General features: G+C 34.7%; 1 protein-coding gene across 3 annotated transcripts in view; it reads left to right on the top strand.

Annotated features, from left to right (window-relative positions):
- LOC139687130 (DDB1- and CUL4-associated factor 6-like) overlaps positions 1–19,394 on the top strand; it is a 46,445-nt gene extending 27,051 nt beyond the window's left edge. For all 3 annotated transcript variants that reach the window (XM_071584256.1, XM_071584253.1, XM_071584254.1), the window contains 5 exons: positions 472–562; positions 7,236–7,391; positions 7,538–7,790; positions 9,490–9,595; positions 9,673–19,394. In XM_071584256.1, the coding sequence (XP_071440357.1) occupies positions 472–562; positions 7,236–7,391; positions 7,538–7,790; positions 9,490–9,595; positions 9,673–9,719 (653 nt within the window). In that variant the 3' untranslated portion in view covers positions 9,720–19,394. The remainder of the gene's footprint in view (positions 1–471; positions 563–7,235; positions 7,392–7,537; positions 7,791–9,489; positions 9,596–9,672) is intronic.
- The last annotated feature ends 604 nt before the right edge of the window (positions 19,395–19,998 follow it).

Here is a 19,998-nt window from a genome sequence, read left to right as displayed (position 1 = left end):
ATATATACCCATTAGACAGAGGAGAGGGGAAAGTTGAAGGTGGGAGGGGGCGGGTTTTCTAGGACTTCAAAGTTGGTGGTTGTGGCTTTTTCAGTTAAAGGAGCCACCACCTCTTCTTCCTTTAACCTTCTTGTACCTGATGATGCCGCATGTTGGTGAAATGCATTGTACTGTGAAATAAAGTCTGTGGAAAAATAAAAACTCTTTTAATATGGCTAAGAATGACCAAAATCATGTTTTCCCTGAAGGTCGGAAGATATTTTATCCATTAATTAATGTGTTAATTACAAAACATATTTTAGGAAGTGGCATAAATCAACCGTCAAATTGATATCTGATCTATAAGGTCCCAAATATATATTTATTATTAAAATCTGTCAAGTTCCATTTTGTGGAAAGACTCATGAAATAATAGTCATTCAATTGAACCTATGAAATAGAGGCATTATATAAGGTCTCAATTTATTTCAGAGTCCTGTGATGACATGGATGATGATTTCAATGATAGTGAAGATGATGATATATTGGAGGATAATGGTCCTCATGCTACAGGAAGTCAAAGGTTGGCTCTTTTACACTTTTTTGACTTTGTGAGTTTAATACCTAGGTTGAAACACTCGGCAATGAAAGAATCACTTGTGGTATTGACATTTATGCTGTCCTGGGCCTCAATGATGGCTTGAGGTAGCTGTATTTAGAGCTTGATATGTATGGTCGGTGAAATGTATACAAAATATCCTGCCCTTGCCTCGTATATGCTTTTGATTTTACCATTCTTCTTAAATGCAAACATCTTCCAGTCAACCCATCCTATTGATCAGTTTGTTCTCTGGCCTTTGGATGGCTTAATTTAATAAAAATAAAATATTTCTTACTTTAACATTAATACATTTAATGTTAATCTAATAATGTTGATTTATCTCCTGTATAAGTTCCTATTATTTTCAATTTTTTTATATATCCGAAGCATTTTCTTTAGGTGGAATGCCTTTTGGTTTGAGGTAAAGTTATATTCACATGGATTATCTTAAGGTTTTCTGGAACCAGATTATGGATACAGAAAATATTTCCTACACAAATACCAACACAAAAGTAAGTGTGATAAGAAAATTAAAAGGAACATTACTTCTCACCTACACATTGAATGCTCTGTGCTGCTAGAATGCATATCATGTTTGGGGAGTATGAAACAGTATACAAGGTCTTGAAAAGAAAGGAAATAATTGACTTTGTAATTCCACACATTTTTGGAAAGTGTGTGGAATTACAAATTCTATTATTTCATTTCATTATGTTATGCTAATTCCATAAAGTTACCTCTGAGAGAACAGCAAAGTATACTAGGTCTGTTCAAAAACTTAGCAAACATTTTTATTACAAAAAATACTTCACTAAAAAATTATTGGTTAAGGTCCCCTTTAAAGTAGTCTCCTCCCCAATTTATACACTTACCATTACAGTATTTCCACTTTTTGAAACAGTTCTAGAATACTTCTTCTGGAGTGCTCATAAGCTCCTGTGTAGAATTTTTCTCTGTGTGGAATGGTGGCAAATCTTTTTCTTTTGCTTGGGGTTTTTAGTTCGGGGAGAAGAAAAAAGTGGCATGGGACCAGGTCTGGTGAGTAACTTTACCCCAAGCCTTGGTAATCAACTCAAAAGTTTTCATGAAGAATTTGCAGTGTTTCATGGAGAAATTCAAAGAACAACATGGCTGCTTAAAGAGCTTTCCTTCTCATAACTTGCCCTTCACATAAACTGCCATAAGTAAGCAACAAAACAGGGTATCAACCAATTGGTTGAAGGCTGTTTTTCGGAAAGTATCCATGGACATAATGCCTCCAAGCAGTTGCAAAAATAACCAACTGGAGGCACACTGTAAAAAAGTTTGGGAGCCTTTTGACCAGACCTTGTATGATATTCATTGATAACACAAAACTAGAAATTTGTCACCATTTGTGTATTGTATGAAAATTTAAAATATTATGGCAAAATTTTAAAATCTTATTATAATTAATGATTAATAGCTATGCTGATTAGTATTGTCACAGTGTGGCATTCTCTTTCTGTCTTTAAAACATTAATGATCTATTTTTCTCTTAATGTGGTAGTTTATCATCTTTTACCTTTGACAAATTCCAAAGAAACTGCGGGAGATGCCGCAACAGTAACTTTTAACGGAGTCATCCGCTAATGTGCATTTTAATGCAACAATTTCAGAGCGTAAAAATCATTCGCCTTGACTGGGACTCGAACCCAGATCCCTCAATATCCGGTCGAGTGCTTTAGCCACTTAAGCTACCGAGGCGTCCTCTTAAACTCTGAAATTTTGGGGCTTTTAAAGGAACTAGATGTTATGACGAAATACCGTACATACAATGTCACATGCATTCGTAGTCGTGCGCGAGGCGCCACTGTCCACGAGGTTAAAAGCCAACTTTTAAACACGTATGGTGTTTTCCCTTTGACAAATTCCAAAGAAACTGCGGGAGATGCCGCAACAGTAACTTTTAATGGAGTCATCCGCTAATGTGCATTTTAATGCAACAATTTCAGAGCGTAAAAATCATTCGCCTTGACTGGGACTCGAACCCAGATCCCTCAATATCCGGTCGAGTGCTTTAGCCACTTAAGCTACCGAGGCGTCCTCTTAAACTCTGAAATTTTGGGGCTTTTAAAGGAACTAGATGTTATGACGAAATACCGTACATACAATGTCACATGCATTCGTAGTCGTGCGCGAGGCGCCACTGTCCACGAGGTTAAAAGCCAACTTTTAAACACGTATGGTGTTTTCCCTTTGACAAATTCCAAAGAAACTGCGGGAGATGCCGCAACAGTAACTTTTAACGGAGTCATCCGCTAATGTGCATTTTAATGCAACAATTTCAGAGCGTAAAAATCATTCGCCTTGACTGGGACTCGAACCCAGATCCCTCAATATCCGGTCGAGTGCTTTAGCCACTTAAGCTACCGAGGCGTCCTCTTAAACTCTGAAATTTTGGGGCTTTTAAAGGAACTAGATGTTATGACGAAATACCGTACATACAATGTCACATGCATTCGTAGTCGTGCGCGAGGCGCCACTGTCCACGAGGTTAAAAGCCAACTTTTAAACACGTATGGTGTTTTCCCTTTGACAAATTCCAAAGAAACTGCGGGAGATGCCGCAACAGTAACTTTTAACGGAGTCATCCGCTAATGTGCATTTTAATGCAACAATTTCAGAGCGTAAAAATCATTCGCCTTGACTGGGACTCGAACCCAGATCCCTCAATATCCGGTCGAGTGCTTTAGCCACTTAAGCTACCGAGGCGTCCTCTTAAACTCTGAAATTTTGGGGCTTTTAAAGGAACTAGATGTTATGACGAAATACCGTACATACAATGTCACATGCATTCGTAGTCGTGCGCGAGGCGCCACTGTCCACGAGGTTAAAAGCCAACTTTTAAACACGTATGGTGTTTTCCCTTTGACAAATTCCAAAGAAACTGCGGGAGATGCCGCAACAGTAACTTTTAACGGAGTCATCCGCTAATGTGCATTTTAATGCAACAATTTCAGAGCGTAAAAATCATTCGCCTTGACTGGGACTCGAACCCAGATCCCTCAATATCCGGTCGAGTGCTTTAGCCACTTAAGCTACCGAGGCGTCCTCTTAAACTCTGAAATTTTGGGGCTTTTAAAGGAACTAGATGTTATGACGAAATACCGTACATACAATGTCACATGCATTCGTAGTCGTGCGCGAGGCGCCACTGTCCACGAGGTTAAAAGCCAACTTTTAAACACGTATGGTGTTTTCCCTTTGACAAATTCCAAAGAAACTGCGGGAGATGCCGCAACAGTAACTTTTAACGGAGTCATCCGCTAATGTGCATTTTAATGCAACAATTTCAGAGCGTAAAAATCATTCGTGTTTAACACCATACGTGTTTAAAAGTTGGCTTTTAACCTCGTGGACAGTGGCGCCTCGCGCACGACTACGAATGCATGTGACATTGTATGTACGGTATTTCGTCATAACATCTAGTTCCTTTAAAAGCCCCAAAATTTCAGAGTTTAAGAGGACGCCTCGGTAGCTTAAGTGGCTAAAGCACTCGACCGGATATTGAGGGATCTGGGTTCGAGTCCCAGTCAAGGCGAATGATTTTTACGCTCTGAAATTGTTGCATTAAAATGCATCTTTTACCTTCATAATGTATGAAAAAATTGGTTTTAAGAGTGCATTATTTTCAGTTAAATTTTGGAGCAATGAATGGCTCTTGGCTTTTAGTGATTTTGGCATTACTGTGAAATGTTGCATTGTGTGATTGCATTGGCCATGCAGAATATTCAGTACATCCCAATAACATGCTCCAATTACAGTTGTATGTACTGGTACATCATGCTAATACACCATTCCCTGAGTATCAAAAAAGTATATGATCATAGTTTCCCAGCATAAGCCCATTGGCTTTTTTTGGTACTTGTGATGCAATAGTTTTTCACACACAGCTTTCCTGTGCGATAACTATGATGTAACTTAGTTTCATCTGTAGTGATGGACTTGGAAAAAATGCCTCATATTCTTGCAACATCACCTTCCTGTTGTTTGGTAATAGGTTTCAGGACCCAGTGCCCACAAACATCTCGTGTGCAATTTTTCTGTTATCAACAAGAGACTGGTACCCAATCAAATTTTTAATTTTTATGGTAGCACTGGAAACTTAAGTCAATAATCTTCCTTTACAATGTCAGGAGGTGTTTTAATATTTACTTCCCGAAGAGCAGTGGCTATAGGGCCCAGTTCACCTTCCTTGTGAAAGTGTCTCCCTTCTTTAAACATTTGAAACCATCGACTAGCTGTGCTGTTGGGAAGAACAGACTATTCATTAGCCTCCAGTAGCATTGCATGGGCCTTGGCTACTTCTTCAATGTAAGAATTAAGTCAAACTAATGAAACTGGTACATATGCTTTGCAAACACATTTAACAAAGTGGCAGGATTAAATTTTTGCACCATAAATTATGTGGTTAAAACATTTATGACCAACTTGTTATTGAGTTATCCTTATACATATTTATTAATTAAATTAGTAATTAATAAATATGTTAAATCAATTAATTGTGTGATACATTAGTGTTGTTATTTAACAAGAATTGTAGTACTTTTCCACGTAATACAGGTAGGTAGTGAACCGTAGGTTTAATGAACCAAGCATGTTTCAGTTCACGGAGTCATTTCAGATGCAAAACTGTAAGCTGAGTTAGGTCTGTGAATGAAAATGTGATTTGTTTATTGAATTTATTTTGTGTAAAAGTGCTAAAATTATTTTTTTAATTGTGAATTCTTTAACTGGGAATTCCATTATTATCATCCTGGATTAACCAACTCATTTTGTGGGGTCAAATAGAGTTTAGTGAAAAGTGATTCCAGACACGTTAAAATTATAGTAAGATCAAAGACCCATTTGAAACAAAGTGGGTGTAAACTATAGACTGTGAGTTTGTTAGGTGAAAAAGTAGTATGGGCCGAGGTCTGGTGAGTAACCTCACCATAAGCCTCGGTAATCAACTCAAAAGTTTCTGTGAAGGATTTGCAGTTCCTCACAAAATCAATATCCTTAAGTATATTGATATTTTTTGGAATTTATGTCGATATAAATACACTTTATCACGGGCAGTGCTTCATTACTCTTGTCTTCCCTGTTGTCAAACTCTCACTCCTGTTGAAGGTTGCCTTCTTAACTGAAATATTAGTATAGAGTTCCTCAAAAAATCAATATTGGCGGTTGCATTGTCACATTACAAACTCATTTACAAATATCTCCCTTTGCTCAGGGTTAAAAGAGTTACTACAAAGAGTAGTTCACCAGCCATAATAGATTTTGAAAAGCCCTTGACAAATATTACATATTTTTGTTGACTCTAGCCCAAACTTTGGTTTGCTCTACATATTGTCTTTTTCATTTGCTGATGCTTTGTGCCTTCTTTCATGTCGCCCAAAAAGAAAATTCTCTTCCTTTCTCTAATGCACTGTACCTAACAATCTCCTTTCCACCTTCCTCATTTCCATATCTTTAAATATTTGTGCAATTTACGTTTCTTGTTTCTTTGAATTTTTTCCAGCAATTTCTGCTCTCCACTGGCTTGGATAAAACCTTGCTGTTTGCTTCTTCTCTCAATTTATTTTCTCCATTCTTCCCTACTATTCATGACTATCATTAGGCATTGTAGATTTTTATAATACATGTAGATTTACATAAAAGTCTTACTTTTCAAGATCCTTTGATTTTTGTCAAAGCAGAACAAGTGCTAAACACAAACTGAAGTATGTAACAGGCATGTAGTCATTCTGGGGATTCCTCTCCCTTCAGCCCTCATCAAGCGAGTGGTTTTTGGGACCAACAATTTTGCTTTTAATTTGAATTACTCCCTATGCAAGGTGCTCGTTAAGTAAGGTTTCACTGTGTTTCTTCATTTGTTTTGCTTTTTGTGTACTTCACTTTTTCCATCCTTCTCCACAACCATTTTTCAAAAGCCTATAATTTATGCCTATCATATAAAATCCTTACTCAACACCCTTGTCATCAACTTTCTCCCTCTTGTAAAGATTTCTTTTCTTAATAAATTTTTCTTCTAATGTCCTTGTCTTCTTTGCAAGTCTCTACTTTGAACATTTTGGTACAAAACAATTCCAAGATTGATAAAATGTTCTACCTGCTCTAGTTTTTGCCATCACATTTCTACAGTTAACATAGCTTTATTTTTTCTTGAAAACCTCAAAATCTTTGTTTTCTATGTTGGCTCTCATCTCCCATACCTATCACACTGACCTCCTCATGTTTTCAACTCTTTGCTGACTGGTTATCTAAAGCTTGAGAACATACATGTATTGTCATGTACATCTGTGATGTACATGACAATACATGTATATGCTTTATAAATGATTCATTTGTATTCATGCATTCATATTATTGATATGTGTAATAGTAGTCTACAAATCAAAGGTCAATTGACTATACCAATCAGTTGAGATGGTCTGACAGTTAATTGTTCAAATACTTACCTTTTAACTTTTTGTTAAGACCGCAGTTTAATTTTTTAACTGGCTATTATATAGGCAGATGGAGGTAGTAATTATGGGGTATGATATCAAAAGCTCTTATACTCATCTTCATTTTCAAGCAACTATGTTACATAAGGATATTTTTCCTTTGCCACATGCAATAATGACTTCACTAATTATCTTTGAAGGCTAATTCCTCCTATTGAGAAGCATGTGGATGATTCAATTGCCGTGGAAGATGAGTTAATTCCTCAAACAGGAGGAAAATCTCAATTTTTATGTGGTGAAAACTGCTCATATCACCCTACCATAAAACAGAAATACACTGGCCATAGGAATGCAAGGTGAGTTCCTTATCAGTAAACTTGGTATCAGTTGCAGTATTCTATAAATGTGTTATACTAAATCTGTTCCAGGGTGTATTTATGAGTCTTTATATTGTGCTGTTGTAATTACGTGTGCCATTGATATAATTTTTATCATATTGCAGGACAATGATAAAGGAAGCTACTTTCTGGGGAGATGCATTCGTGCTATCTGGGTCTGACTGTGGTCATGTGTTTGTATGGGAGCGCAGCACAGGCAAACTTGTGATGCTGCTGGAGGCAGATGCTCATGTAGTTAACTGTCTACAGCCTCACCCTTTACTTCCACTTCTTGCTACCTCTGGAATTGACTATGATGTTAAACTCTGGGCTCCTATAGCTCAAGAACCCGATTTTGATTCAGCATATGCCGAGGAGGTATGTAGGAAATTGTATGCATGTGCTCCATAGTACTTTGATTAATTTTCATTGATTGATTGAGTGATATTTATTGGTTCCTAAAACACTTGCTTGAGACGTGTGGAACACATCTCATTGATTGCAAATATTTCAGACAGAAACAAATGAAAATGCAATGGAAGTTTAAATACAAATGATAGTCACTAATATAAAAGTAAACTGTAAACAGGAGCAGTAACAGCGTCCATAAGAATAAAATTATTTATCAAAAGAGAGAGACAAGAATTCATCCACAGTATAGAATTGATGTTTGCACAGTAACTGATTAAGTGTATAGTTAAATGACTGCAAATTTTCTTTCCCTCAGTTTTCTAGTAAATTTTTTCAAGATTTTGAAACCAGCAAAACAAGGGTTCTGCATGACAAGGGTTATCAAACATTCTGACCATACTGCAAGGATTTCTTGTGCATGACTTGTCTAAATATATATACATAAATGTTTACTTTTTAATAAAAATTGGACTTTCTAATTATGAAAAATTAAATGTAAATCCAGATCATAGCTTTTAAAATCAATTATGATATGCCAGTGAACTTTGAAACTATTAAGTTCTAGCCCTATCCCAGGAACTTTAACCATTGTGTAAAATAAGAGAAATAGACTACAGCATCATGCAGGAGTTTGTTGTTGGTTTCTCCTCGTGCAGTTCAGAATCATAAAATCAAGGGTAAACCCTCCAATATATCTATTCATGTTTAGCACTTGTTGACATGTGACTTTTCTTTCTGCCATTTTTATTGTATTCATATCCAACACTCCACAATGTCATAATTAAAAGTTAGGGTTGTAATATCCCCTGCCATGTGTCCATTTGAAAACTTGCACATTATGGTGTAGGCTGATGTGACCGGAGGAGTCAGTTAAAACAATTACATGTGTGTTCTTGAGCACATTTATGGGCTATGATTGAGAGAAAGGGCTGGGAAGTTTGAAAAGCTTGGTCCTTAAATTTATAAAATATTCTTTCAAAGGGAGAATCAAATCCAATTCAAATGAAAGAGACAGGTAGATGTAAAATTTCCTAAAAAATATTTCTCTTGTAGATGGAATCTCATGTAGGATTATCAGCATGTGGTCCTAAACAAAAAGCACTATCCTTTCATCAGTGTGTGGATCCTTTTAATTTTATATTAATTTTCATTTGTGAAATACATAGGCTTATTCATATACATTACATTTGTCCACCTTACAGTAGAATCTCTACTCTAAACTTTTATAATACTCACCACTGGCTGGAATGATAGAGTTTGGAATATCTCCTTACTTTAAATCACTTGTTTTGAATTTGAGCAGAATTTACATATGACGTTGAAATTTCTAAGCCTTCTATTTTGGCTACCAGTCATAGATTCTGTGGTTTGTTTAAACAATGCCTTGCTTGACTTGAATTGGAATCGGGTAGTCTCTTGTCGACTCCTTGGTGCCTTTTGTTAAGAAGTTGATGTTATGTTGATGCCAGGTTTCTCTTCACTGTTCCCCCATTTCCTGAATGTCCTACCCCCTAATGAACATATGCCCCCCACCTTTCCCTAAGGGAACCAATGACCTCAGCTTTTGGTTGCCTCCCTTGATAAATGCTACTACTATAGTGAAATTATGCACGGTATCCTCTTGAATATTCCTCTAATTTAATTACTTTTGTTTATAATATTTCAGCTCACTAAGCGTAATGAAGTAATGTTGGAAGAAACGAGGGACACCATCACAGTCCCAGCATCCTTTATGATCCGAATGTTGGCATGTTTAAATCAGATACGCAGGGGTAAGTTATTTGATAAATTTTGTGTTATTCTTGATAGCATTGAGCTCGTACATTTAGACTCTCTTGCTTTTCCTTAGGTGCCCGAAGCAGGGTTAGGAACCCCAGAAGACAGAATCCAATGTGATGATTGAAATTTTTGTGGATATTTTTATAAGGAAGAGCCTCCTGTAAATAGGGATATATAAATAGTTATACATTATTCATTTCTTGACCCCTCAGTCAAGTGTTTGATACTAATGGCCACGTGAATGACTTTGATTTTATAATATTTGTTTAGTTTTAAGACTGACATGTGTGCATTGCTTGCATGAATTGTTTTTCCATTGTTTTACTGTCATCTCTTGCTCCATAAATGCTGTTTATTTAGCATGTTGACAAGTCAAGGAACTTCTTATACTGTGATAATAAGCAAGCATATTTTACATAACTTATGATGTCCTTTTTCTGAGGACATGTACTTCACCATGTACAATTTTGAGCTGAAGGCAAATCATTGCCCTCCTATTTTATACATAGAAGTGTACAAAGTTAATACCACTTGTAAATCCTTAGCCATAATAGTCCCAGGCATGGGGCCATATTTGGGGTAAATTAGCAAATAAGTTGCATAGAGGTAAAAAACTGCATGAAACATTGAGGAGTAAGCATTAAAATGTTATGTTGTTATATAAATGAAATATTAATTTTCTGATTTTTTATTTGATGTCATGATTATTGATTCTTATTAATTTATGATGAAGCCTCATTTCATGTTGCACTTGGCCTCAAATGTTCTGACATCATGACAATCAATTGTGGTGTCAAGATGTCACATTTGCTTTACTTTGGAAATATAATGCAGTTCTATATTTTGAGTGTGTTGAAGTTGTGACAATGATAGTTTTTAAGTATGGTCTTGTCCTCTTGGCTGAGGATATTAACTTGTCCTCTTCCTAGAAGTCTGGCATAGGAGTCATTTGAATAAAGCTACCAGTGTTGAAAAGAAAATGTTTATGGGCTGATGAAGTATGTAATGAGATGTATGGTATGACATTGCATGATTTTAAAGTTGCATGGTAGCATAAAAGTAAACCTTTGTGAAAGCGACCATCTGTTTCCAAAGAATCCTTTGGTTAAATTATGTTTGCTGCTGTTATATTGAGTAGCAGTAGGTAAAAATTACATCATTGTGCCATAGTGGTATCTCACCCATAAAACAGGTTGGGAAATAAAAAGAACTCGTGAAAAAGATGCCTTGTATAGTATATCATTCTACGATATGATATAATGGTCCCTTTTCCTTCAATTAAATTGTTATTGGTGATAGATTATTCCTTTTCTCAATTATTTCACACCAAAATGATGGTTTTGAACAAAAAGTGGATTTGTGGCAAATTTTCAAAATTTTATGTTGTATTGCTAAATGTGCAAACTCCTATATTGCTTCAAACACCAAATGCTAGTTCTAGGCTGAATATTATTGAAAATCACTTAGCATAGTCAACAGAATACAGCCAGTTTGCTGTCATAATTGTTTTCTGTAGAATTGCAGCATAATGTTTTACTGCTGTTTTATTTTGAAATCATATTTTTCTCAAGAGATATATGTACGGCCTTCTATAAGGCTCTATAAAATTTTGAACATTCCTCTAATGTGGAATCCTTAAGTCATTCACCTCTCTTTGCCTTTCATATGACCACATTTTGCACTTCTTGCTGGCTGCTTTTGAATGTATAAGAAGTATACTTTTATTTTTAACAGTATTTTGTAACTAGAGAGGTGTGCTCCTCAAAACTAGAAGTCCCTTATGGTAGAAGGAAGAATATGATAATAACAGTGTAATGCTAACTCATTGATAAACTTTTTCAAGCTATTTTGAGCTTTTAGTAATGACATTTGTTTAAACATCTCAGGGAAATGAATTCAGAATATAAGCTGTTCTAAAGCTCTCCCATCTCAATCTGAAATAAAAGTGCCATGTAATTGCCATCTGATCACCATCTGAACATTGATTTTCCTTTTTCATGCTAGAATATCAGAGATTTCACTTGCAGTATATCTTGATTAAAAATCAGTCATTTCTTTCATCCAAGTGAGTGGAGCTGGGACTACATCTTTAGAAGCAAGTGTGGAAGGTATGCCAAGACTTTTTTATTTTGCAAAGCCTTTTTTTTATTCTGGTATTGTTTCATGTAAGATAGGTTTTTGATGGACAAAGACTATAAAATGGCGCTTTGATATTTTTCTTTATCTCGCCTAACACAACACAACCTGACAACTGACACTACAAGAAACCCTTTCTTCAATGCTGCATAATTCCTTCCCCTGTCATTCCGTCCAACAAGTTGTTGTTTTCCTTCCTGTCCACTTCACCTTCATCCTTCTCAACACTAACATTTCAAAAGGTTTCAATCTATGCCTAAAGCCTGCTTCAATGGCCGTGTTTCTGCACCATACATAACTACACTCCATATCAAAGTTTTAAAGAGCCTTTTCTGAACATCCTTACTCAACATCCCTGTCATCAATAATTTTCTCCTAATGAAAGCTTCTTAGCCTAGCACAGTTCTTCTCCTAATGTCCCTAATGCTTTGACCATGTTGGTTCAAAGCACTACCAAGATACATGAACTGTTCCATCTTCTCTAGTTTTTGCTGGCCCATTTCAACATTTAACTAAATCTTTCTCTTTTCGGAAAACCACATAGCCTTTTTTATTTACATTTATTCTCTACCCATATCTACCACACTGAATTTCCAATTGTGCTACCCAATTTGGTGTATCAAATCTCTTCTTAAAAACAATTAAGCTATCAAATATATCCTGATTGTATTTTATGTTCTTTTCTATTTGTGACCTCATTACTGCTATGGCATAATGCATGCCTCTCCCTTTTGTTTACTCTAACTGATCATTCCCTTAGTAATCGTATGCCCTCCTCTCCACTCTGATTGATAATCCTAAGGGCCACCTTAGGTACCTTTAAAATCAAACTTATTGTTCTATAGTCCTTGCATTTGGTTGCCATTCCCTTTCTTGGAATTGGATCTAACAAATGCCACATGAAAACTTCCAGCCAAATTCCTTCTCCATAAATGCTTTAAATTACCCCATAAAAGCTCTTCCTCTCATATTTTCTTAAACCCTCAAGTAGTTAAGTGGAAATTTTGTGTATCACCACTGCTTTATTTGATTTCAATTTCTTCAATGTCTGTTCTATCTCACCATCATCATAATCTTTTTCTATTTCCAAGCATTTCGGCCTAATGTATTTACCATATTGTTCCTGTGTATTCTTAACATCTCTCTTGAATTTTTCCTGGTTCAATTAATATTTCCTGACTTATCATTGATTTTTTGCCTGAATCTTAACCTCTTACTTCGTGACAACACTTTCACCTTCCTCAATAGGTCATCAATTTTACTCTTCATGTATGAACTCTCCATATGCCTGCATCTTTCACCATGCTTTTTTCAGCCTAATAGTTTCCTCTCAAAATTTCATTCAACTCGTGATTTTCTTCCACCAGACCCCTTGTTTACATTCTTACATTTAGTAAGATTTGGTGCTTTCCCGGCGTATCTGCTTGATGAAGTTCTCTCGGGTCTTCCACTGGGTCAGGGGTTCTTACAATTACTTCTCTCATCTATCTTCATAATCATTATCTGCTGTTTTTCATGCTAAGACCCAGAATAATATCTGGAGGTTGGATAAGTATAATAGTTTTTCCTTTACCTCACATCTACTGCTTTTCTTTTGCAAAAATATACCTCTGTGATTCCAATGTCTGAATTTATGAAAAATGCAGATTTTTTTAGGGAATTGGCAAACATAATTTTACTCCATCTATTGCTTCAAATGTTTCCTGCTTCATTATGTAATTGTGGATTGCTCTAATCCTGAAATTTCAATAAAGCTGTTTCATGGAAGTATTGTTTTGTAGCATAGTGCAGGGTGTCATGGAGCTCTATCAAAATCGGGAAAAGAAATTAGAACTTTTTAATATTCTGGAAATGGAGATTGTGGGCAAGGGAAGATATTTTGTCTTAAAATGCATTATGTAGAGGTGATAAAAAGGATGGGATATTCATTATTGAGGTCTTGACTCTGCAGGCAGTTTGTGTCTTTTATGCATAGCCCAAGAGGTTATTCAATGAAAGTCCAATTTCTTAGTGGTGAATTTTCGATAGTATGTCTTACCAGAAAGGTTTTGTGGTTTCTGTAAATTATGGCTTTGGGATGATGCTTTTTTTGATATTACCTGCATTCAGGAATTTGATGATTAAGGTACCTTGAAAACCTTTTTAAAACAATGATAATTCAGGTAGATTCAACATTTGCCAAATCTCTAATGGTGGTTGTTTAAAGGAAATCCCTTAGCCTGTATTAAATCCAAATGAACTTCTTCAGAAATTTTGCTAAAATAAATGTAAATATATTGAAAATGTTAATCATGTTATATTTTGTGAACTAACACGTTATTTCTGATATTTAGTGCTACCTGGTAACTTAATTAACATGCATATTGGTGATATCATGATAATTTTTGTTCTTTTTTAGAACAAAAATTATCATGATTTCATTTTTTTTGTTTTACTGGTGAGTCATGGAAGTAATTATTGTACACATTGACAATATCATTTGAGAATCAGATATATAAGTTTCACCTTAGTTTCTTTTGCTGAGGTTTGATGGTTTTTGTAGCTTATAAGTCTATGTGGAGTTACTTCCACCAGCATATTGAGAGTGAAGGTGATACTACCATCTTCCGAGGGCTACTTGTAGTCTGTACACAGATTTTGGAAGAAAATTGGCAAAACAGAATAGTAAGAGCTGTGTGAGCATAAAACCCCCTTTTGAAGCATTTTAACATTCTCCGTGTAACATTTTGGTCATTTCTCAGTTCAATTGAAAAAGCATGTTAGAAATATTCCCGTCAACGACTAGCCACCAACAGTTTGCATGTGGTGTAACTAATTCATTTTTGAATTTAAATTGGATTATAACTTGTGTGACATCCTTCCTCTTCTTGTGACTGTTCTTCCTTATCTTGGCATGTTTGATTTCATTTGTCTGATTTTTATACTTTCTTTTGAACATTAGTAGCGCTGGGTGATCAGGAGTTTTTTTCAGAATTCTCATGCTAGTGTTCAAGTTTTGAGTATGATGAAAAGTGCATTGAGTGCTTCAAGTGACTGTAAGATTATTCTGGGAAGTCTGTTTGGGGTCCAGCGGTTTGTTGGGCTTCATTGTTCTAAAGAGAAATGACATGGGAGCCCTACTGTTCCACATGAAAGTGTCAGCATTGAGATGAAAATGTAATACTCTGAAATAAGTGTTGAGAACTGCAAAGAAAAAGAGAAGAGTAAACGGCATATTTGAGATATTATATTCAAAGCCATGTGCTTCTTTGTTTTGTGACATGCATCTCAGAGAATTTTATTCAAACGGGAAGAGTGGTAACGGAGACCACTTCATGGATTTGTTTCTTCTTTTCCCTTGGAAGTATGATGATGCTCATCATTCATAGGGGACAATATTTCTGTGTTGTTGATTGTGAAATAATCGTGATAGATGTCATTTAGATTCTGAAGAAACTGGAACCAGATAAAACATCGAAAATTTAAAGCATGATGGGATAAGATAGGGTATTCTGTCCTAAATTGCTGTTATTAAAATGCCTATTGAGGTCATAAATTGAAAATGAGACTGCTTTAGATGATTCCTGGATAATGAGTGCCAACTTTCAATGGTTTTGAACTTTATTAAACAAATTAATGATGGCCACTGGAGATATTTGAGGTACTCCTTATTCAAATATTTGCCATTCTTCCAGCCTTGCATTATGCAATATAGCCATAATAACTACATCAACTATTTCAAAGTATTCTTGACAATCTCACTTAAAAATGATTATGACTGGTGAATTTTAAAAATAAACATTATTTTATACTGTGAAGGATAAAAACGCACCTCTGAATGTCACAGATATGGTAAAGACTCGCTAATTTTTTATCGGTCTCATTTGAAAATATCACTTTTTAAAAGTATAATGATGCATGGTTGTGTAATTAATATTTTGAATCTTTACTTTAAGTCACAAGCAAAGAATTGGCTTGAAAAACAAGTGAAACTGTTAAAACTCATGACTCTACCTTCACCATCATTCATAGATTTGGCTTGGAGGACAACTTAATTGGAATCATCATTATTGGAAATGTTAGAAATGAAAGCAAAGTGATTCAACTATTTTTACGTAATTGGATGAATAGTTAAAATTATGGCTAAGCATCTGTATGGAGTGCCAGCTTCCTGATATTCATTAAATTATATATATATATTTGTTGTGCCACTGGCCTGATTTCTTGTTAAATGAAAAATATCTAAGTTAATTTTAAGTCTATTAGTCCTCAAGAGGTATTAAATGTAGCTCTATAGTGTAGGCTTTAGTCCATTTCAACATATTCATGTATTACATCTACAGCAGTTGATACCATAATTCATTAGGTCACTTTTCATAAAACAAAATGCCATTTGCATTTCATTTAGTCCCCTCTAATTTCGCTGCTGTGCATGACTAGTTCTCATTTCCCCCATTATTAGGTAACAACTCTTTAAAAATGATGCCTAAGTAAGTTGATGGATGATTTTTTTACATTATTTTGTTTAATGTTATGTCAAAATTCAGAGTAGTGGCATGTGGCACCTGTTCTGGTGTTTTTGTAGCATTATTTGTGTAATATAAATAGGCACCTGACTGTGGAGTGTTAACTGAACCAAAATTATCATGTCATGCCATTGATTAATTTGTAAAAATTTGTTTTAAATCAAATAGGCACGTTTTACCTCTTAATTTCACGTGAAAATATGCTGGAGTGACAGGAAGTCTTAAACTGACTGTAAATTATTTCCTCCGATTATCCTCTAAAGTTCAGAAGATGCATGTACTACATGCAACGTACATTAGGCTAAATGAATTGGACAAAGTTGAATAGTAGTTGCAAAAAGTGCAAAATAAGTACATTAAAGATGAACAAGGGAATGCTCTTCCTTTAATACAGCATAAGTCTCATTGGTTGCAGGTTTTATAGAAATAAGTTTGTATAACCGCCACTTTTTGTTAGTTAAATTCCAAAGGTTTCCTGCCCCATACTTTTTTTGCATCCCATCCTTTATTTGCATCCCATCAAAAGAGTGTATCAAAATTTTCACTTACCTTTATTGGATATAGTTAACTGTAATAGCCGCATCTCTTAAATTGTGAGAGTTTGAAAAAAAATAGTCTGTTGTAGTCATGTATAATGAATATTAAACTGTTTACTTTAGCCTGGTGGGCAGTTTATATGGGGAGTTCTAAGTATTCATGATGACAACCTGCATGCTCTAAATTAATTCTAGTTGGAAATGAACAATTAAGTAATTTAATATACCTAATGAATATTTTATTAATTTCTTTCACTATAAAATACCCTACAATGTCCAATGCTAAACCCAATAGTTCACCTATCTTTTTATGCTGATTTGATAGAGCCCATATATAATTCATCAGGTTACTCTTTCATGAGATCCATTCAAAGGGTAGGTACTTGAAGCAAGCCTGTAACTGAGTTCTATTTAAAAATGGATTTCATGTAGCACCTGACTTCTCTTATTAGTGAAACTTTTGATTTAAAACAATAGTTGTTTGGAAACTAGTACATGGGCATAAATTTATTATCTTTGAAGCCCAGTTAGGTCCATCTCTAAGGATTAATTCAGTGAGACATAACTCTTGTCTTCTAGCAAGAAATTAACCATTGCATATTTTTTCCTTCTCTTCATTGGTGATACCTGCTACTACTCCACCACTACATAATTAGGAATTGGACGATCGTTGTGTGGTGGTGCGACATGATCAATTTATGGTATATTTATAATTAAACAGCAGTGCTTATGCAGGCAAGAGAGAGGATGCTAATTGGAGTTTTTATTAATCCTAATGGGTTTTGAATCATATGTGTTCCCTGGGCTCATTAGTAGCCACGTTAAAGGGGTACCAATCCACTGATGTTGTGCATACATTGCTGACTTGACTAACCTATAAACTTTTTATTAGGTTTCCAGACCTCCAAAATGGCCTCTGTACTTCAAAAATATCGTGTTTTATGAGATATGTGGCTCTAAAAATGTTAATAGGATATTTTGTGCAATAAAATTCAAATGACAGTATTCTTGTGAATACATATTGAATTCAGCTGTTACCATTTTTGCCCTCCTGGTATTAAACTGGATTATCATACTGGGTAACATGTGCCCTGTATAAAATAAATGTCTGTATAAGTAAAAACATTCTCTTCTTATTATGAGTATAGGTAAGTGCATTGTTGATTTAACTTCATGTAACCTAAGTAAAAAAATGGAGCAAATTAAAACCCAAATGCAGTCTTAATGATTTAGTTGTCTTTCCATGAATAATTTTTAACTTTTGTGAATGTTCATTTATATTTTGAATAAGAGTTGAAATGAAATTTTGGTTGGTCCCTACAATTAGAAAAATGCATTTGAATATCTGAAAGTGTGCAAAATATCTGAAGTTTAATGAAAGAGATATTGTTTAGTTTCAATACTTAAAATGTTTGGGCCTTCTAATGAACAGGGCAGATTGAATTGAAAAAAGGTTATGAATCATTAGTGCAATAATTTGATTATATATTGAGTGTTATGAAAGAGTTATTCCATATTTTAATTGAACCCATGATACACATATGAAAGTAATTTTGATTTTTTGTATCTGGTTTTTATTTTGATGACTGTGTCTTGTACTTACTTGGAAATATTGAAATATTCCTTTTGTTACAAAAAAATCTCCAACTTAAAAGCTTCCTTTTGGAACACTCTTTCTGGTTATTTGCATTCTATTTTAATGTAGATTTTTTGTGAGAACCTTATAAGGTGCTCAGACTGAGGTTATACACAATGCAATTATTACCGTAATTAAGTAGTTATTCCAAAGTGAATTGAGCCCTAAATACTGTATATAGAAATTTAATTGTTCCATTAAATAAGGTTCATGTGTTCAAAGTTTCTCATTAAGTTAGTACTTCATTCATTGCCTACAGCTTTATCATAATAACATTATGATATAATCTGCAATTTACTCCAATGAAATTAGTCATCTTCTGATAGGCTCTAGATCCTATCCAATGAGCTCAGGATTAGTGTGAAATTTAATGGTGTATCTTCACTGCACTAACATCTTTTATCATTCACTGTTGCAAAGGCATTGATATGATAATTTGTTGTTGACTTCTACTTATTAACATTGCCAAACTAAAATTTAGTTACTGCCTTGAATAAACATTTTGAAGAAAATCTCACCTAAGCATAAGAACGGAGTAAGAAAAATGATAGAAATTAATAGGTATTTTATTTTAACATGTGATACTTTGTGGGAGTAGACGGAGAGAATCAGGTATTATGTAGTGTGTTACCAATTAAAATTTGCTCTTTGACTCCCTTTTCAATGTCCAAAATATTAATTAAAATTCATTTATTCAATTTTCATTACAAGCACTTGCTAAATATTATTCCCTACCTTACTGTTCTGTGTTGGCATTAATAATAAAGAGATACTGGCTCCTGATTTCAAGCCTGTTTTAACATTAATTGAGTTGCTGTTGATGGCATTGTCATTCTTGTGTCTGCATATGTCATGTTAACTTTGTTTTAATTGATGTAAATGTAGTAAAACATTATGAATATTGATTCATAATTATCACCTGAAATTATCATTGATTTTTGTGAAATACCCTATGATATGTGATTAATAAAATTAACTTGTTTTAAATGGTTTGTGGGTTAATTAATGTGTACATGAATTGATTGGTGACCCTATTGCAGCATTTGCGGAGTGTAATAACCGGAGTAAAGTGTCTATAAAATTCTTGTCTTCTCTTTTATGGTTCTTTTAAGTTTTTAATAATCACATGTATTTGTATACCTGTTCCTACTCATTTATGGTAGGATGGGCAAACACTCAGGCAGATCATAGTTTCTGTACAGGGAAGAGGAGTTGTATATATAAGCACCCAAAATAGAGGATCAAAGTCAACATACTTTTCCCTTAATTGCTCGCAGTAATTAAAAGAATTCAATTGTCTATTTGGGTGTCCCATCAATGAACTTTTAAACATTTTAGTGGAACCATACTTGTGTCCAGGGAAATTAGACTAAAATAGGGATCTGGAAAACCACTGAATATTAAAATTAACACCACTATACTCCCTCTCCTTAAGTGAACATGATCAAATTTGTAAACAGTAATTGAGTAAATAATTTGTGAGGTTTTCTCTCTGTACCAATTGGCTTAAGGTGATGAGAAATCGGTTGAATACTGTTGTCCACCCAACCTAAAGGATGCAGTGGAAATATCCTGGAAATATC

This window comes from Hetaerina americana, unplaced genomic scaffold (genome assembly GCF_022747635.1).
Source record: "Hetaerina americana unplaced genomic scaffold, ioHetAmer1.1.p SCAF_17, whole genome shotgun sequence".
Lineage (NCBI taxonomy): Eukaryota > Metazoa > Arthropoda > Insecta > Odonata > Calopterygidae > Hetaerina > Hetaerina americana.
The sequence above is the reverse complement of the archived record's forward strand: the minus strand, read 5'-3'. Positions and strand labels throughout refer to the sequence as shown.